This window comes from Balaenoptera musculus, chromosome 8 (assembly GCF_009873245.2).
Source record: "Balaenoptera musculus isolate JJ_BM4_2016_0621 chromosome 8, mBalMus1.pri.v3, whole genome shotgun sequence".
Classification (NCBI taxonomy): domain Eukaryota; kingdom Metazoa; phylum Chordata; class Mammalia; order Artiodactyla; family Balaenopteridae; genus Balaenoptera; species Balaenoptera musculus.
Genome location: NC_045792.1, coordinates 99,732,760 through 99,753,182, shown reverse-complemented (window position 1 = coordinate 99,753,182; position 20,423 = coordinate 99,732,760). Strand labels below are relative to the sequence as shown.

General features: G+C 53.6%; 1 protein-coding gene across 1 annotated transcript in view; it reads right to left on the bottom strand.

The window, feature by feature from the left end:
• Positions 1 to 292: 292 nt before the first annotated feature.
• Positions 293 to 20,423, bottom strand: part of CD6 (CD6 molecule) — a 41,283-nt gene continuing 21,152 nt past the window's right edge. The window contains exons 2-13 of the mRNA XM_036861057.1: positions 12,173 to 12,241; positions 10,866 to 11,231; positions 9,910 to 10,221; positions 8,873 to 9,175; positions 7,631 to 7,696; positions 5,247 to 5,387; positions 4,768 to 4,866; positions 3,562 to 3,684; positions 1,809 to 1,880; positions 1,330 to 1,590; positions 934 to 1,038; positions 293 to 430 (exon numbers count right to left, since the gene is read on the bottom strand). Of these exons, the coding sequence (XP_036716952.1) occupies positions 366 to 430; positions 934 to 1,038; positions 1,330 to 1,590; positions 1,809 to 1,880; positions 3,562 to 3,684; positions 4,768 to 4,866; positions 5,247 to 5,387; positions 7,631 to 7,696; positions 8,873 to 9,175; positions 9,910 to 10,221; positions 10,866 to 11,231; positions 12,173 to 12,241 (1,982 nt within the window). The 3' untranslated portion in view covers positions 293 to 365. The remainder of the gene's footprint in view (positions 431 to 933; positions 1,039 to 1,329; positions 1,591 to 1,808; positions 1,881 to 3,561; positions 3,685 to 4,767; positions 4,867 to 5,246; positions 5,388 to 7,630; positions 7,697 to 8,872; positions 9,176 to 9,909; positions 10,222 to 10,865; positions 11,232 to 12,172; positions 12,242 to 20,423) is intronic.

Sequence of the window (20,423 nt, the reverse complement as noted above, 5' to 3'; positions counted from 1 at the left end):
CAACCAAAGCCTCAGACACATGAGGGTCGGAAGGGGCCTCAGGGATCTTCCAGTTCAAACCTTCCACGTGGCCTGCCGAGCAGTGGCCTAGACTCTGCCTGTTCACCCCTGAGGCAGAGAGCTCGGCCCCTTTCAGAGGCAGCACCTCTTCCTTGGGGCTGCTGTCTGGGGCTGGGGGAGGGCTGTGCTGGCAGGTTCTGTTGATGGATGGAGGCTGGGCCATCCTAGGTGTGGAGGTTCCTTTCACGTCTCCAGGGGAGGACTCTCAGCTCCTGGGGCATGAGGGGGAGGGTGGGGGGAGGGCAGGGGGAGCAGGCAGAGCCGGAGTCCGGAGACAGGGAGCGCAGAGCCGCGCCGGGCCCACGCTAGGCCGCTCCAATGTCATCATAGTCTTCATTGGAGGAGAAGTCAGGCTGGGGAGTGAGGGACCCTGTGCGGCCGGGAGACTCAGGTCAGTGAGAGGCCCGGTCGTTGCGCCTGCTGAGCAGGGACAGAGCTGAGCAGGTCTGGGTCCACGTTCGTCTCCCCCGGGATGCTGTGCGAGACCACCTTACAATCTTGCTCATGGCTACCTCCTTCACTAGAATGCCAGTTCTGAAGGCATAGCCTTGTCTGTGTGGTTCAGGGCTATAGTCCGCGAGTGCCGGGAGCCCCTCTGCTGCCACCGTCTCCCCCAAGGGGCCATCTGGCTGCTTCTGCTTGAATGCCTCCACTAATGGGGAGCTCACTTCCTCTCAAGGCGTTCTCTTTGAATCTTTCTCTGCCCCACCTACATCCATTTTCCCTACCTCCTCATATTCTTGTTTGCTTTAAAAAATCCCGTTACTTCTCTTTTTTCCCCCGTGGGCCAATGTATCCAGAGCTACCCCATATATCCACCCTCCAGTCCCTCTCTGTGCCCCCTCCCAGAACCCCCTCCCCTGCCCCTGGCACCTGGACATCCGAACTGCTCAGCAGATGGGAGCTGGGGTGGCGGCTGAAAGTTCTGGTACCACTCTCCGGAGGAGGTGCTGGAGCTGTCATCAGCCGAGGGCCCTGCTGGAAACCCCCAGAGCCAGTCACCCTCTGCCAGGCTAGTTCACGAAGTGCCAGAGCTGGGAGGCCCTCAAGACTCAGTAGAGTCAGGTCCTTAGCTTGACAACTGAGGAAATGAAGGCCCAGAGAGGGGAGGAGACTTGTCCAAGGTCACACAGCACGTGGCCGCCGAGCTGGGACTAGAGTCCTGAACTCAGACTGGCTCAGGGCTCCCAGCTTTACGCTTCCTCTGGCCAGGTCGGCTATAGGATGGGAGGCTGGAGAAGGCACACAATCCTCCTGGGCCCGCCTTACCTGGAAAAGCTGCCTGGGAGCCAGCCAGCTCCAAGTTCAGGGGCTGCCCCGGCAGGGGGTTCCTCTCTGAAGAAAACACTTGAGAGTTCCACGGCGGTAGCCTGCTGCTGGGGCTGTTACAGTACTCCTCCCCTGAAGATGTGCTGGAGCCACTCTTGCTCCTTGGGTGGTGCGGAGGGCCCCTGGAGCGGGGGTCTGCAATGCAGTGTTCAGGGTTGGCAGGTGGGACCTGGGAGGCATGCACCTCTTCGAGTCCTGGTCCTGAAAGAGAGAATCATGATAAAGAAGATGCAGTGCAGCAAGAGGGCTTTAGGTTAAACTTGAGAAAGAACTTACTGCCAATGGGAATTGTTAAAGTCAGGAAGGACCTGTTGAGGGAGGTTGCGGTGATGCTTCTCAAGGCGAGTGACCTGCTAAGTCCGGAGGTGGGGCTGGTACCCCAATCACCACCCTCCACGTCCCTCCCCAGCCTGACTCACCTTCCTCCAAGGGGGGCATCTGGAACCTGTTCTGCTGGACCTCTTCATCCGTGAAGCGGTGCCGCTGGGAATCTACAAGCAGAGATGGCGGTGAGGAAGGAGGCGGGTAGGCTCCACCTCCTTGTCTGGGGAGCCCGGAGCAGAGGCTGGTGCTCTGTGGGATTCGGGAGGCTGAACAGGGCAGGAGGACAACCCTGATGGCTTAGTCTTTTTCATCAGATCCCAGGCTCAAGTCCTAGTGCAGGCAGACCCCGAGCCTCAATCTGAAACCAGCCTGGGGACAGGCTGCTTCTGGCCAGAAACCCTAGTGCCCTGTACCTCCCCAGCCCCAGCTGTCCCTCCTGCCACTTAAGGGAATACGGGGAGTTCTTCTGCTTGGGCAGCTCAGGGCAGGAAAAGGCCAGATGTTGCCCCTGAGGAGGCTTCCCAGAGTGAAGCTGAGGGGCTGGAATCTTTGTATCCTGGGCTCTGCGGTACCTCTGTTTCAGAATCAGAGCGGTGCAGATTCATAGCATCTTAAGAACTTGAGTGTCTGGAATCCGGGAGTCAGCTTTTTGAATGTGTTACTACTGACTTTTAGTCTCAGTGTCACAGGATTTTGGACCCCCGGTCTTGCATCTTACATGCCTGGACTCAGAATCTCAGGTTCTAAGGACACTCATCTCTGTGGCTCCCAAATTCTGGACCATGGCCCCGCGGAGTGGAATCATCCACACTGCCCCCCAGGGGCCCTGGTTCAGCAGGTGGGGCAAAGATGGCTGCTGTCCCCAGTATCCATCCTACTGCCCCGCCCCCGGTACTAGGAGACGTCTGGGCTTTATCTGGACACACAGCTGCCCAGGACAGAGGCTTCATCTCCCCGCCTCTCTTGCAGCTGCTGGGTTTAAGTTCTGATGGGTGGAAAGTGCATGGGAGCCGTGTGGGCATGGCTGGCGTCCTGCCATACAGGGTAGGGCACGCCTCAACTTCCCCCTTCTGAAGGCCTAGAATGCAGACATGGTGGTGAGCCACTCTGGACCATGTGGACCGGGCAACGTCTTAGGGACTGCAGAGTAGCAAGAAAGGAGCCCGGGCCCCCTCCAACTTCTCCGGATGATGTCATTTGGAGTCTGTGTCACACACAGCCAAACGCTCATCCTAGCTTATAAAGGAGGTCCCGGGTGGGGCTCAGGAAGTTTCAATGAGCTCCCAAGGGATTTCACAGTAGATGTGAGAGTCTCTGCTCTCGTCTGACCTCCCGGCCTCGCGTGGGCCCTGCCTGAGCACTGGCTTTCCTCCTTCTATATCCCCAACAGGCAGAGAGCAGAGCTGGAGAAGCCGGATGAGAAGTGCGAGCTGGGCTCATGGTGGAGGTGGGCGAGGAGGTGAGATTGACGGGGCAGGATGGGACGCAGAAGGGGTGAGAGCACGCGAGAAGCCATCTGAACTGGAGTGCCTCGTATCACACACAGACGCAGCCACAGTTAGGTGAGTGTCGAGGGACTGGTCTTGAGACCTGCACGGCCACAGACAGGCACGGGAGAGAAGGTGGTCCAAGGGGAAATGGCTTGAGATGTCTCCAGGGTCACCAAGCACTTTGAAAACTTCAGTGCAGGACCATTGAGAGTCAGTCCAGCGGTCACAGCGAGGGAGATGCCATTCTCATCATGCAGGGGTCACCGAGGGGGCAAACTAGTGCAGGTCCCCCAGCCAGCTGGGCCCTCTCCCTGGTGCGGGCAGGTGGGCCCTTGGGAGTCCGGGCCCAGGCACTCACTGTAGAAGGTGGTCAGCGCCACAGGAGGCTGGCTGCTGAAGTCATAGTGCTCATAGTCTGAGTCGGAGCTGGAGTTCGTGTCTTCAGGGGGCGGAGCCTGGACCTGGATGAGCAGCTTGGGAACTGGGGAGAGAACAGAGTGGGGAGCATGGCAAGGCCGGGGGCAGAAAGCTGCAGAGGGAGGCGGCAGAGAGCGTGGACAGCGGGGACCGGAGACAGAGGGGCAGGGAGTGTGCCAGGCAGCCCGTCTTGTACAAGACCGTCGGGCCTGGGTTTTCCAAGCTCCCCCGCATCCATTTCAAACACGGGGAGCTAAATAACACTTATTTACTTAACAAACACATAGTAGTCCCTGCATGCCAGGCACTATTCCAACATTTATAAATATTATCTCAGTTAATGCTCATAATAACCCTGTGAGGTAGCTAGGTGAGTGCCCCCATTTTATAGCTGGGGAAACTGAGGCACAGAGAGATTCTCACATTGCCTAGAGAAGCAGGCAATGTGGCTCTTAACCTCTAGACCATAATATTCAGTGAGTGGCTGCTCTGCGCCTACTCTTGTGCTAGGTCTGGGTTCATATTCCCGTCTCAAATATATGGATATCCTTTGTGCTAAGAACCTTTATAACATATGGCTGAGTTTTGTATTGGTTTTTGTGTCACTGAACTCTTTCAAATAAAGGCGATTTAATATATTCATAATGCAGTGTGATTAAACTCGAACTTCTTCACAAGACTCTCAAGAGGTAATGCATTGATGTATCATTAAAGATGGATGACTGATCCCATTTTTTTTGACTCGGAAAATATGAAATAAAATTATGTTCCAGGAAAATCTTGATGGGGCTTTGCAGCGAGGCTGATTGGGCAGACCATTGGAAGAGGCAATGGTGTTACAAACCTACTGGCCAATTAGCAGAACAGAGCTTTCCTTTGAGAACCAAGGTCCAAAATGTCCTGGGCCTGTTTTGGTCCAGAATTCAAAAGCTTAGAGTTCTAGAATGAGTGCACTGGAAAGTCATCGGCCTATCAAGGCCCAGACTGAGGCTGAACCTGCTCAAGGTCCCACAGCCACTCGTGGGCTGGCCCAGGTCTCATCTTCAGCTGGGGCACTGCTTTGACCTACGCAGTACTGACCCTCAGGAAAATATCCCCTTCTTGTCCTCCCCCGCCCTCCTCACCCCCAGGGTGGGTGACATCCTACTTTCTTCCTTGACGATGGTGATGGGAACCTCTTGATAGCTTGTGGTCCCCGCTGGGGTGGTGGTGGGTAGGTGCTGGTGGTTCACCATAGCGGGGAGGGCTGAGGAAGGGGAGGCAGAGATTCTACAAGTCATTTTTGGCACCTTCCAGTCTTCCTGGTTCTGCTCTCATGGGGACACCTCCCTCCTCACCTCCCCCATCCCCAAACGCCCTCAAACACACACACACACACACACACACACACACACACACACACACACACAATCCGGTCCTCCTGTGGACAACTTCTGGGGGGCATGCTGGGAAAATCCTTCCCATCAGGAGGTGCTTCTTGGGGCCAGGGCTGGGTGGCCATTGCTGGATCGCTGCCATTCCTGCTGGGGTTCCCCATGGCTCATGTCCCCCTGGGAGGACTGTGCCTCAGGTCTGCTTCTTTTCATACCTGGGCCTTTCCCGTGGCTCCTGGGACTCTGCACCTACCGTATTTTCCTTTAATTCTCAAGAGGATGATGGCTATGAAACTGAGTGAGACAAGAAGGAGAATTCCCAGAACGATGCAAGGGATGAGGAGCATTAGCTCTCGAGATTCCCAGTCCTTCATTTTCACCGTCACAGAAGATTCTGGAAGCAAGAACCCCAAATCAGGGAGAAAAAGGAAGGGGCATGGACTTCTCCTTGCCATTCTCACCTCTCCTTCTTCTCTGCATCTGACCCACTTCCCTTTTGGACGTATCCTCCTCCTCCCTTCTTTTTTTTGAATTTTCCCATCTGCTTTTAGGTGCCTGGTATATAGTAGGTGCCTGAGAAATGCATATTGAATGAGTAATTGACTGAATGAAACTTCCTCCTGGCCACGAAGCCAGGAGATCTGCCTCTGCTCAACAATTATTGAGCACCCACTGTGTGCCAGGCACTAGACCTGGGGAGACAAATATGACGGCAGTGTCACAGGCCTTGAGGGTCTCTGTCTAACGGGAAGATCGACAAGCCGACTCAGTCCAATTCAGTGAGTTGCCTGCTGTGATGAAGGTATAGACAGGCATGCGGCCCTCCAAGGGGCACCTGATTCTCTACAGGGAAGACCAAGGCTGGATCCCCAGAGAAGGTGGCTCTGAGCATCTGCTGGCAGGGAACAGACCATCAGGAGAGCGAGATCTCCTTTCCTTGCCCCAGATGAGTCCTTCTTACCAGACATGCACCCTGAGAGCGGGGGTGAGGGCCATGATTCCAGACCTCCCAGCTCTGCAGCCCTGGTGTGACCTCTTGCCTTCCCCTCCCTCTTGGCCTCACCCCTGCTGAAAAGAACCCAAAGCAGAGAATGGATGGAGGCTGCAATGAGGCCCTAACCCTCATCATCCCAGAGACACGAACCATCTCCTGCTCAGTGCAGAAAGCCTGGGGTGCGCCGGCCACAGAGCTGGAGGAAGGGTAGTGACAGTAACGCAGGAGGTTGGGGGGATGAGATCACCCAGACCCCCTGGCTGGTGGCAGTGTCTGCTCCCCCTGGGAGATTACCGCCCCCCCACCAGTCCTCATTTTCTCCCCTCTCCCTTTCTGTTTGCAAATGGAGCAGACTGGGCTGGGGTAGGAACTGGATTTAGCAGCAGCAAGCAGGTGCAAGGGAGAGACTGGACTGTGGGGGGCTATGGGGAGACCCGTGAATGTGGGCCAAGAGGGTCAGGGGCCGAGGGAGGGGCTGCAGAACCAAGGGCTGGCGTGTACTCCTTGGAGACCGGCTCTCCATAAGCGCTCTGCTCTTCTGAGGGCGGCGTGGCTCCCACCCTGACCTCAGCAACTGAGAGCGTGCGAGGGTGTGTGGGTCCCGGCAGGAGCTCGCCCTCCAGCCTGCACAGTCCCCAGCGTTTCATTCCCTCTCCGTGCCCTCAGCCATTGCCAGGTTCTCTGGCAGGACTTGCTGCCCCTCTGTCCCCTCCCCAAGCCGCCCACCCAGCTCTGGAGAGGGTCTGAGACAGGGAGCCAGGAACCAAGGGAAGGGGTAAGCCTGTGAATCCGGGCCAACCCCTGTGGTTATCTCGGGGCTGCCACGGGACCTGGACTAAATAATCAATAAATAAGAATAACTGAGGCCCAGACTGTGCTTACTATGTACTAAGCCCTGTTGTAAGTACTTTATAAAAATTAATTTACCGGAGACTCACAACAATGCTAGGAGAGAAGTACTAGGATTATCATCCTCGTTTTATAGTCAAGGGATCTGAGGCTCAGAGAGGTTAAGAATTGCCCAACATTATACAGCTAGCAAGAGGCACAGCTGGGGGCTGGGCCCCAGGAGTTGGCTACACACAAGTGGAGGACAGACCAAGTGTGGATTCAGAGTTCAGAGCCTTGAAGGCAAATTCCAGTCGACACTGCTGGCCATCACCTCATCCTCTGAGCCCCAGCTTCTTTCTCTGTGTAAGGGTTGTGGGAAGACCTCCCCCAGGGGGCTGCCGGGAAGATTAAAGGGTTGGGAAATAATGACTATAAAGCACTGCCCGTGCCCAGAACATTATAAATACACTGGCTGTGGCCCTCGGCGTCCCCAACCCCCTGGCTGGTGTCGGATCAGCTCCAGTTCTCTACAGCTCTATCCTCTGCCCTACAGGATCTCACAGAGAGGGGGGAGAGGACTTCTGTCTAAGAAATATCAGGATTCAGGGAGCTGTGGAGCTGACATGATAGAGGCGGGCGAGGTGAGAGGAGCACAAAGCAGCCAGAGAGCCCCGGGGATGGTGGGGGGAGTCAAGTTCACTGTCTGGAGGGAGGGGATGGGGGACAAACCGTCAGACCCCTCCCGCAGACACACACACACACACACGCATGCACCTGAGCCTCTGAGAAACTGCATCCCCAGGGACACTCACCCACAGTGACCGGCTGACCACTTGCAGGGATTTCAGAAGCGGACAGATTGAGCAGGCTCCGGGCACCTGTCAGAAAGCACTGTTCATTCACTCAGCACACGTGCCCGAGCACCTACTGCGGCCAGGCCTTGTGCTAGAAACTGGACAAGACAGACAAGTGGCCTGCAACTGGGGGTGTGTTCCCACCGGGGCCCAAGGCTGGGTCTTTCCCACACCCCACAATAAGGAGGATCTCATGGATTAAATGCCAGGAAGGTTTTTTTGGTTTAAATAAAAGGCTAATGAAAGAATTAGCCCTTCCTTCTGTATAATCTGCTATAGAACACAAGTATTTCCCTTTTCCATCTAGTATTGGATTTGGTCTTCACACCTGCCTCAGGAGGTGGGAATCTGACAGTCTCGTTATTATCATGATCATTTGACTGGTAAGGGATGGGGCTTACAACGTCCCTTGGTGGATATTATCTGACTTCCCGGCTACCCTGTGGAGTGCCTGGTATCAGCATCCACATATTCACAAGATGAAGCCTCCCAGCTGGTAATTGGCAGAGCTGGAATTCATAGCCTGGTGTCTGAACTCCATAGAGATGCTAACGCTGTGTTTGTTTAACCCTCTTGCTTTTTCACATTTTAACACCTCAGAAACCGGGGTGATGACATGTATCGTTACAACTGATGGCACTTCAAGAGTTTATTTTGGCAGCATTTTCGTCCTTTATGGTACATAAAATAATAACAGTGTGCCTTATCATCAATGCCATCTTAGACTTCGTGAAACCCAATTCATAGAGCAGATGGGAGGCTCTGCTGAAATATATACTGAGTACCCAGCAATGCCTGGCACCTGGTTAGGGCTCCAGACACTGTGGCTAATGTTATTAGTGTCCCCTAATGTTATTTTTATGATCATCACCAGCCCTGGGATGGCAAATTGGTTTTATCTCCTGAGCCGGCTCCAGTCAATAGGGAACACTGCTTCGCATATAATAATGCCTTAACAAAGACTGGATTCATGATTCTGGGACTGAGTCAAGGATCTGGGGAAAAGAATGCCCTGATTAATCAGTAATGTCTGCCTGGGCATGGGAAGGGCAATGGTCCCTCTTATGCCAGTATTTGCCATTCCTGATCTAGCCCAAGCTGTAGTCCTTGGGCTATAAGTTCTTAGGCTGTGGATTCAGTTGCAATTCCTGGTCCAAATCTGGGGGTGGGGGGGAGTGGGGTTGGGGGGAGGAGGGATACCTGAGCAGAGGACCCTGGCTGCCTGTGATTGGCTGCAGAGGTTGGAGTTATTGAACCGCCAGAAGCACTCGGAGAGCGTGGGCTCCCCTCCCTCGCATGAGTAGTACATCTTGCCCGACAGGGAGTGTGGCAGCCCCTTGGGCACCCGGGCCAGAGTCCCACAGCCCAAGTCCCGGCAGAGCACCTTGGCCTCTGGTTCGTACCACGTACTGTCACACACTGTGCTCCAGACCCCTCGGAAGTATACCTCCACCTGCCCCTCGCAGGGGTCAGCGCCCCCGGTCAGGCGCCAGGACTGGTGCTCTGCAGGGGGTGGGGGGGGTCAGAGTCAGGTCAGGATCCTTTGGGCCGAAACCCCCACCAGCCCCGACCCACAAATGCAAACTCCCCAGAGCCAGTCGGTCTCCAGATCTTGTGTACTCTCCCTACTGTCTCTGCATCCCTCCTCTCATCTGCCCCACCTGCTCCAGCTGACCCTGCTGCTGTCTACATCCTGGCTGCTCAGATGTGGTCCTTGGACCAGCAGCTTCCGTATCAGCCGGGATCTTGTTAGAAATGCAGAATTTCAAGCCCTGCCTCAGACCTACTGAATCAGAAGGTACATTGGGCGAGACCTGCCTCCCTCCGCATTCTTGGGCACATAAAGAGGAGCACTGGCTCCAGAACTTCCCGTCCTCATCTGGGCTGCCGACAGCCTCCACAGCGCCTCCCAGCCTCCATCTTCTCTTGCTGTTCTGAACCAGGTGACCAACTCCCGCTCAGAAAAAGCCTCACCTCTAATGTCACCTACTCCAGGAGGTGGGCAGGCTTAGCCCTCCAGCTCTGGATTGCCTGCTGTCTCTTAACTCTACCTGGCTTCCTTTCTTAAGGCATTTGCCACCCTCTCTCCTGGATTATGTTTGTCAGGGTCTCATCTTCCCTCTTGGACTATGACCTCCCATGGGCAGGGACCATCTCTCCAGCACTAACTGCAGGCCTGGCGCCCAGCAGGCCTACAGTAAGTGCTGGATAACCGTGGTTCAGCATCGCCCACTGACCTGAGCACACCACGCCGGCGTCCTCCTTGTGGCCACAGTAGCCGTTTCCCGGCAGCCCCAGGCAGTCCCACAGGTAGGTCTCCGACCCGGAACAGTTCACTTGGTCCCGGTGGATGCGTCCATGGCCAGGGGCAAAGTGCAAGCCGGGCAGGGCCTGGACCGCCCAGCCGCAGCTCAGTTGCCGGCACACCACGTGGGCATCGTCCAGGTCCCACGTGTCGTCACACACCGAACCCCACTGTCCGTGCTCCAGCATCTCCACGCGGCCCTCGCACGGGCTGCCACCACCCACCAATTTCAAATCGAGGTTTTCTGGGGATAGGAGAAGGGGTTTGTGGATGTGAGGAAGGAGGGAGAGGAAGGGAAGTGGGGGGGAGGATTGTTGTGCCTGGGGCTGTGGACCCAGTGAGAGGGGCGGGTAACCCAGTGGGCAAGACTGGGGAACACTGCCTGTCTGGGCTGTGGACCTGGGGTGGGGCGGAGGTGGGGAACTGGTCAAGACTGGGGACCCAGGGGCGGTGCTGGATACCTAGTGGGAGGGGCTGGGAGCCTTTTGGGAGGGGCTAGTAACCTGGTGGGCGGTGCTGAGGAATCGTCTCAGGGCGGCGGGCGGGGTAGGCTGAGCGACAGACTAGTGGGTGGGGCAAGAGACCGGGTGGGTGGGGCAAGAGACCGGGTGGGCGGGGCCTGAAGAGCAGGTCTCGGGGCTGGGGGGCGGCAGTGCTAAGAGATCCTGGGAACCTGGCATATTTCTGTACCAGGGGTAGAGGCGCTGCAGCCCTCCGGTGAGGGAACCAATTGTATTTGCGTCGGTGGTGGGTCGGGGTAGAAGTCTGGAGGGCGAGACTTGGGTCCAGTGGCCAGGGCTGGGGACAGGAGGCGGGGGCAGTGGCCGAAGAACTGGGAGGTAGGACAGGGAGGAGCCCGGCGGCGGGAGCGGGTTGGTCCGCTCGTACCTGCACAGGTGACCTGGACCGGCCTCTCGTCGCTGCTGCACGCGTGCTCCACCACCTTGCAGAGCTGCCATTCGGGGCCGCTGCACTGGACGGTGGGCGCCAGGGCCCACGTGGTATTCGGGGCCCAGCTGGCGTTTCCCGCGGCTGCACCAGGCGGCAGCGCCGGGGTCGGCAGCGCCGGGGTCGGCAGGGCGGGCTGTTCCAGCGGCTCCGCCCGGCCGCAGCCCAGCGAGCGGCACACGGCCTCGGAGGCGCGGAGGTCCCAGAGTGCCCCGCATGCGGGCTCCCAGGACTGCCGGAACCAGACCTCCACCGTCCCGTTGCAGCGGCTGCTACCGTTCATCAGGCGGACCTGGAGTCGCTCCCCTGGAAGGGCCAGACCCTAGCTGAGCCTCGGCTGATTCGGATTCTGCCGACCTCAGGGATGGAGGTGGAGGCGGACAGCTGCCAAGGGTCCCACCACTGATCTGTTGCGTGACCTTGGACCATACCCTACCCGCTCTGAGCCTCAGCCTTCCAGTCTGCAAAATGGGGCTGGGCTGCCTCATCCCCTGACCTTTTGGTCCTCCTTAGAGACAGGAGAAGGTAAGGCCGAAGGTGACTGGAGGTTAGGATGGGTTAGCCCTGGGGTGTCCCGTCCCCACAAACACTTCTTTCTTGCCTCTGTCTCCAGAGTCACCCTTGTGTGAAAGGAGGGCAGGGTTCTGGGTCGAGAGGCCCTCTCCCCCGCTACTGTGGGTGCCATGCTTCCCCTCCAAGGCCCCTCCGCTATTCTGAGGGTACGACCATGGAGGCTGCCATTGTGACACCGGAACCTTGGAGGATGGACATGCGGTTGGTGACGGGGTTGAAGATGGGCGGCCTCAGTGGATGGTGGTTCCCCCTTCCCCAGAGCCCCTCCTTGGGGAATCACCTCCTGTTTTTGCCCAGGGTTGCACACAACTTTGCACAGAGTAGGTCCTTAAATATCTGTTGAGTTCATTGAGGACCCATCTGATGGAACCCCACCACTCCTACCAAGTGTCCTTTAGCTTGTTCTCAACAAATCCCCTTTAAATGCCCGCTGAATACCTTGCCCACATGTGCCTGACCTTTGATCAGTGGCCTCCCAAAGATGGTGGCGCTAAGATCTCAAAGAGAATCTAGTGGTGGAGCCTCAGGCATTGCGTCAGGAAGGAGAAGTGTTGTCTGAAGTCAGGGAGCCTCCCTGGTACCATAAAAACCCACTTCCCTTTCCCATCACCCCAACAGACCACCTACTTGGTCTCAGAAAGCTGACTGTGAGCCCCGCAAGATTGTTTCCTCACCTGGCTCCGAGAGCTGGCTCTCTTCACTGGTGGTGTTGGGCTGGCCAGATGGGGCTGGACTTGGGTGACCTGAAATTAACCAGCAACAGCCATGGTGGGTGAGTGAGCTCAGGCCTGGAGGGCACACAGGTGCCTTGAAGGGTAGGGGGCACTTTCTGGAGCCTTCTGTGGCTACATGGGACCTCTGGTAGGACAGGGTCCTTGACCTTGGGTGCACTTACCTCCTTTCGGGGTAGGGAAATTCTCAAGCTTTGGAGTTGCAGCATTCTGCACTTCATCTACTAATCGTGCACGCATCCTCAGAAATCAGAGGAGAACAGAGAGGAACAACTGTGGCTTTGGGGCCAGACCCACTTACTGGTTGAGCGATCATGGAGGGGTTACTAACTGCTCTCGGCCAGAGTCCCAGTTTGTTGGCAATAACACTTAACAAAAGTTTAGTGAGTCTAAAAGGAGGCAATACCTGTAAAATACTTCACATACAGAAGAAGCTCAAAAATGGGACTTATTATCAGGAAAAACCTTTTCGGTTTGGAAAATTTGTCTGAGAAATTCATACCAGACTTTAGGGTAATTGGAGCATCCTGAGCTGGGAACCATTGGACTCTGAAGTACTTTCAGACACTAAGAAGCTAACATTGGCTGAGGACCGATTATATGCCAGGTCTTTGCATATGTTATTCCATTTTCCTTCAAGAACAAGGTGAGGTAGGTATTAGCATCCACTTTTTAGAAATCAGGAAAGGGAGGCCCAGAGAATAGAAATCAATTGACTGTGCCAGATTGTGTCCATTCGTCCCTCCAGAGACTCTGTCCACTTTGCCCTGGGAGGCTGACCTGTTTCGACTAAATCAGCATCTTCCAGGGCACTTGGGCTTCTGTTGGGCTCAGCCAATGGGGAGCCCCAGCAGAGAGAGGAGGGAAGGAAGAGCGTGAAGTCGTGGTGTTTATCCTCCTGGTTCCCTCCCGGTGGGATCCCCTGGGCAGGTTGTGTCCCTCATCTGAAGGTCACTGGTCCTCTCCACGGGGTCACTTCTCCTTGACTTTCTCCTTCCGGGTCTCAATGACCACTCTGTGGTCCTGTCTCCTCAGGCTCAGGGTGATGACAGCTCAGCTGCTCCGAGCTCCTGGTTACTGCATTAGCCTTTCTAAATAGTCCTTTTCTAAATAAGACCCTTTCAAACTCCTATTTTGAGCGTGCCACCTGTTTCCTGTTGGGACCCTGGCTGATACGTGGCCTGAAGCCACCCAGCTAGCAAGTGGCAGAGCCAGGATTTGAACTGTCTCCGAGGAATTGGATCCATGCCGGGCAGGGATATTTCGGTTGGCAGAAACATAAAAGGAGGGATATGGCTGGGACCGTAGTGCTCATAAAGGAGCTCCTCTACACTTCTGGGTTCTCCTGCCCTTAGGTTGGGGCCATTGACGTCTAGGCAGAAGGATGTGTACCCAACTGCTGGACCAAGGTGGGTAAGAGGCAGTGAGCCTCTTCCATCTCTTCCTGCTCTGTTGTGGCCAAATTAGAGGCCCTGGGTTCCCAATGCAAAGACAAGGTGGTGGGGGACGTTGACCCACCTTGAATTTTGTGCAAGAAGTGAGCCTTTCTAGTGTTAAGCCATGAAGATTTTGAGATGTACTTATTATCATCACAGCCTAGCCTGACCTGGCCTGACTGCTGCAGGGGCTGAAGATTCAGGCATGACTGGTATACATTCTCAGCCTCACCTGAGAATATTCCATGGACTCACACCTAGATGAGCGTACACACACACAAACACACACACACACACACACACCCCTGCAGACACAGCTCTCCTACAAGCACCCAACTGGGCTACTCCCTCACTCAGACAGAAGTAATCAAGCCTTTAATTGCCTGTCCTCACCGACTCCCCAGTTGGCTGCCCAGCCGCACCCCCTGAATGGGAACTGACTCAGAATTCAGAGCACAAACTCTGCAGCTAATGTCATAGTCAGAGCGAGGATTCAAATGCTCCCAAGTTAGGATTTCAGAACCCCGGTTCCCACAGCAATGGTCCCAGTGCTCCTGTGCAGTTGTTATTATTTCTCCCTGTGCTGGGGTGGGGAGGCGGCTGGAGGGACTGGGGTGCTGGCTGCGGTGCGTGTGTGTGTGATTGTGGGGTGTGTGTGTGTATGTGGTTGTGACAGTGTGTGTACCATTATGTGTATGTCTCTGCGTGTATATGTGAGTGTGTATGTTGTTGTGACTGCCTGTGTGTCTGTGGGGGGTCTCTGCATGCCTCTGTATACCTGTCTCTGGTCTGAGAAACTATTTCTCATGCATAAAGGCACACATGTTTTCTGCCAGATCAGAAAACCCTGGAGGGCAGGGCCGAAGGCCGGGTCAGCCCCATACCCCAGAGCGCCCAACACAGTGTTTGCTGATTGACTGAATGAATGAAAGAGTGAGCAGGGGCCGCCAGCTCCAAGGGCAGCCATCGCCGAGGCAGTTTACTGATACCAGATATACTCAAGGGTTTGTTTTCTGTGTCAGAGGCATTTTCCTGTCCCCTATCCCCACAAGGGAGACTGGCTTTTGTGTTTTGACTTCCGTGCGCAGGAACAGAAGTTACCTCTCAGCCTCCTTCCATCCAGGCCTCGGTTCCCAGAGAACCCAGCGCAGGATCGGCGCTTCCCAGACCTTGTTACTGCCTTTTCCTGGCTCTGTGCTTCACACCTTTCTATAAATTTAATTCTCGTTTTTGCTGCAACAAATTTATTTGAAAAGGAGCCTTTACCCTATCCTGTGAACTTGCTTTACGACGCAAAGACGCCCGAATGTAAAAGTATACATTGCAGTTTTTTGAACAGCAAACAATTGGAAAGAGTGAATGCCCATCTGTTGGGAAAGTTGCAGAATAAATATGGTCTATTTACAGCATGGCATCTTATGCAGCCTTCATAAAGAATGAAATAGGTTTATACCAGTTGGAGGGATTTCCATGCTCTGTTGAGTAAGGAAGCAAGATACAAAGAAGAAAATACAATATGATACAACTTTTGTAAAACAATTGCCAAAAAACCACTCTTACGAACTGGTATGATTATGTGAACATGGAGGAAAGTATGGAAGAACACAGACCAAGTTACGAAAATGGGTAAATTAGAAAGGTGGGTGGGAATTCCCTGGCGGTCCAGTGGTTAGGACTTTGCGCTTTCAATGCCAAGGGGGCGGGTTCAATCCTTGGTCGGGGAACAAATATCCTGCAAGCCAAAAAAAGGCAACCCCCCATAAAAAAGGAGGGCTTCAAGGGAAGGACAGAGCAGGGCCAGCTCCGTGGCCGTGTGACCTGCACTTAAGTGTCCTGGACTTGGTTTAAGCCCTGGTTCGAGCCCTGGTCTGGGAAAATCCCACATGCCGCGGAACAACTAGGCCCGTGAGCCACAATTACTGAGCCTGCGCGTCTGGAGCCTGTGCCCCCCAACAAGAGAGGCCGCGACAGTGAGAGGCCCGCGCACCGCGATGAAGAGTGGCCCCCGCTTGCCGCAACTAGAGAAAGCCCTCGCACAGAAACGAAGACCCAACACAGCCATAAATAAATAAATAAATTAATTAATTAATAAATAATAAAAATAAAGGAATTCCTTTAAAAAAAAAAACGATTAGGTACAGAGGTAGATATGCAGAAAAACTAGAAAAGATAATAAGATAAATGGGCTTTTTGTATTGCTTGCCTACAATACAAGGGAATTGTAAAAATAAGTATACTAGAAATAAAGCCAAGTTAGAAATATTGAAAGACACGTCATCTTCAAATAGAGACTCTTTGAGGAGATCAGATGATCTCTGAGGATGACAGAGCATTGAAAATAAAATAATTAAATACCTTTTTTACCTCTTTGTTCAGTGTTATTTAATGCTCAGTTCATTTACCACTTGGAATTCTCCTGTGTGCCCAGAAAACCATCTTGGGTTGAGCCTCACATTCTGGAAAGTTATGGACCAAGAGGGACAAGGGAGGGCGGGGAGCATTTCTGACTGGGAGGAAAAAGAAGTTGGGAGAGCCACCCAGCCCCCCCAAGGAAGGTGGCAGCTTTTTTAGGCTGGTCCCAAGCAGAGTGGGGCAGGACGCTGGCTAAGGCATCAAGAGGAAGATGCCAGGGGAAGATGAAGTGAAGGAGACAGAGCATGGGGAAAATGAAAGCACTGCAGAGCCACCTTGCCAGGAGCCCAAGAAAATGGGCCACTCGTCCCCTTCCTGGGTCACCCAGGCCCATGGGATTTCCCCGTAGCTTTTGGAAGGTGAGAGACACAGGGAGGGAGGAGGCACAGACACTGAAGGAAAGGGAGGCGTTCTCCCAGCCAAGGCCCCAGCTGGCCGGCCCAGTGTCAGAGCAAGGCTGGCAGGGAGAGTTTCAGGTCCCTGTAGGGGCTGTGGAATGCCGGCCTGGCCACACACCCATATGGGGGTGAGATAGACATCAGCTGCCACTGAGGGCACCCTCGGCCCTGGCTCCACCAGGTGTGCCGAGGAACACGTAGGCGCATAGTAGATGCTCACCCAGTGGACGGTGGATGCAGAGATGCTGTATAGAGGGGAAGGCACGGTGGAGCAGGGCTACAGAACTGTGGGGGGAGGAACCCACCAAAAGAACCAGTGTGGGAAGCGTGGCAGGCAGCATCGGCCAGAAGCTCATCTTTCTCTCCTTAGTATCAGTGCAAAGTGTTTGTGAGCACGTGTGTCAACAAGCCTTAAAAACAAAAAAGAATAAACCAGCCCCTTTTGATCCGGTAATTCCGCTTCTGGGAACCTATCCTAAAGAAACGATCCAGAATACCACACTACACAGCGGTTAGCGTCCACGCGTCGGAATTGGAAAGTTCTCGATTCTTTTTGCTAGCGGAACCCCTTTCTAGCTGTGTGACTCAGGCAAATCATTGACCTCTCTGAGCCTCGGTGGCCCTCCTGTAAAACGGGAGCAGCAAGCACCCACGTTGCGGGCTTGCCGTGAGGATTAAGAGAGATGGTGCAGCCGGGGCGCCCTAAGCGGCTGCCTTGTTAGACAAAAAGCCTGCGGCCACGTGGCTTCTAATCGTTAAAAAACAAAAACAAAACTGGAGACAAGGAGACAACTGAATTGTCTAAAAGGGATCGAAGAATTGGTTAGGAAAACACAGCATGTTAAAAATTTTGCAAAAAACAAAATTTACCAAGAGTTTTTAAGGATGTGAGGGGAAGACCGTGTTGCAAGGTTCAGTGATAGAAGCAGGATACACAGTTCTCTCTCCCCAGGGCTCCCGCCCCAGCCTTGGCTTTAAGCTTCTGAAGGTCTTCCAGGACCCAGAGGGACCCAAGTTCAATGCCTCGTTCTAGCTTCTCATCGTACCCTGGGCTTTTCCTCTGTGACCCCAGCCACAGGTGATTACGTATTTTTTTTATGAGCAGTTTTGTGGCTGTCAGTCCCACTGAATTCTAAGCGTCCCATGTGTACCCCAAGGCCCACAGACTCCCAGTGCAGTGGCCTCCCAAGTTGGCCCAGCTGCTGCTCCAGGGCACTGCCGGGGCAGGGGTGGGGTGTGCCCCCACTCCAGGATTGGGACCAGGCCCCAGGAACTGCAGTGCCCACAAGTTTTGGGAGTGGCATGGGACTGTTGGCCGGGAGACCACCACGAATTGTGCTCATGCAGACCAGCCTTTCATGTCCTGAGCAAGGATGATAAAGGCTAGTTGAACCCAGGAGGACCTGCCTCCCAGGCTCTAGCTTGGGGCCCAGATATTCAAAGAGGGCAGCTGTCCAGAAACATCCACTGGCCCCTAGTCCTGAGATACACTGGGTGGGCACTGGACTGCCATTCCCAGTTTGCAGATGGACATTTGGGAGACAACCAGATGGGTAACTAGTGTCCTATTTCCATCCCACACCGATGGGAGCCGTTATCCATCTCAGGCGTCTTGAGTCCAAAATGTAGAGAGATAAGGGAAGGACTTTGTGATTCTTCCCATTGCTCTGATGGGGAAAGGGGAGGCCCCAAGGCATGCCAAGTACCCACCACAACCTCCTGGCACAGCTCAGCGATATAGCTGACATGTATTCAGTACTTTTACATACCAGGCCTTTTAAAAATACTTTAGATGAATTAACCAGTTTAATTCTCACAGCAAGTCCACAAAGTGGGGAAACCAAGGTGCAAAAAAGTTTAGTACTGATTTGCTCAAGATGACACAGCAAGAAAATGGCAAAGCTAGGATCCGAACCCAGGCTGCATGGTTCAAGAACCCACACTCTTAACCACTCTACTCCACTGGGTTGGAATCCAACATCCTGGTTTCTGGTTCAGTGACTGACCATGCCAAACGCTAGGGGCAGGGAGCTCTGACAACCCGGGTGGTCTTCCAAACTCCTTCCAGCTCTACCACACTCAGCCAGCCCTGAACTTAGATAGCCCACCTCCAAGGGTGATGCAACTCAGCACTCAGTCAAGCCCCAGGGACCAATTCCCAAAAGGGCCCTGACTCTAAAGATGCGCAGCCATGAGGAAGCCGTCCTTCCCTAGGTCAGGAGCCCCTGAGATGGCATTCTGCCCGCCATCCCCACAACAAGGACAAGATGAGGTCTGGCAGCCCAGCCAGGAGCTGCTCCACCCCTTCCCCACCAACTCTCCCACACAGGCTGGCTCCGGCACTCCCTGAGCCCCCTTGCTTCAGTTCTGAGGCCAGAGGAGAAACGGGTTGCTTGGAAGAGTCAAGGACTAATAGCCCCAGGGAGTTTATGGGGAGGAGCCCCGAGTGGGAGGGTGCTGGGACTACAGTGAATGTTTTTCTTTGAAAGACTCTCTTGAGGTTGTTGATGGAGAGCAATTTTTTTTTTAAGTGTAATACTAGTTTCATTTACTAATAGCTAGTGATCTTTAGTGGAACAGTAAACCTCTGAGATGCTTTTTTTTAAAATTTTTATTTTATATTGGAATATAGTTGATTAACAATGTTGTGTGAGTTTCAGGTGTACAGCCAAGTGATTCAGTTATACATACACATATATCTATTCCTTTTCAAATTCTTTTCCCGTTTAGGTTATTACAGAGTATTGAGCAGAGTTCCCTGTGCTATACAGTAGGTCCTTGTTGGTTATCTATTTTAAATATAGCAGTGTGTACAAGCAGTCCCAAACTCGATGGAGAGCAATTGTTAAAACAACTGGAAAGAAAAGACAAACAGTCTATAATTCCATTAAAATTGGAAAGAAGCATAGCACTGGCTCGCACAAATAACTTATGACTTGATTCAGAGGGAATAGCTGTGTCCTGCCTTTGAAGGGACTTGGAGAGGTTAGGTTGAGTTTATTTTGTCGCAGAGACTGAGGCTGTCCTGGGGGCTTGGTTGGACAGTGTGGTCCTCGCTTCCAGAGGTGACCGGCATCGATGGCTACGTGACTAGACCAGGCTGTACCCACTGGGGACTTTCGAAACCCAGGAAGGTTGGTCTGACTTCTCCCCCCGGGAACCCAAGAGAAAGTCAGCAACTTGGTGTCTTAGGCTTATTTAATTTATTTTACAGGATTTTTGTTTGTTTGTTTTCATTCTCTCTCATCATACCTAGGAAGGGCTTAGGGGCACAAGGAAAACTCAATGCACAGGCTATGGACTGAATGTGTATGTCTTCCCAAAAATTCATATTTATATAAATAAATTCATATTCAAAGCCCTAATCCCCACTGTGATGGTGTTAGGAAGTGGGGGCTTTGAGAGATAATTTGGGATAGATGAGGTTATGAGGGTGGAGCCCTCATGATGGAAAAAAAAAAAAAAGCAAGAGACATAAGATCTCTCTATCGTGTGAGGATACAGCAAGAAGGAGGCTGTCTGCAGACCAGGAAGAGGACCCTTACCAGACACAGAAGCTGTTGGCACCTTGATCTTGGACTTCTTAGCCTCCAGAAACGTGAGAAACAAATGTTTGTTGTTTAAGCCACAAACATTTAAACCACCTAGTCTATGGTATTTTGCTATAGCAGCCCAAGCTAAAGCAGCACGTGATTGACAGAGAAAAGTGATGACAAAGGCTTCAAGAGTCCCAGCCCCAAAGGTCCTCAGTCACGCAGGTCAGAGAAATCCAGACTTTTTAGCTTGTATTTGTCACCATATTATACAACAGAGGATGCCCGCCTGCATGACCTCCTCCCTATGTGCCAGATTGAATTCCCCTCCTTCCCATCACCAAACCCAGGGGAGGTAAAAGACAGCAGTTCATAATCTGCAGTGAGAGGAAACTCAAAGATCAAATCAAGGTAC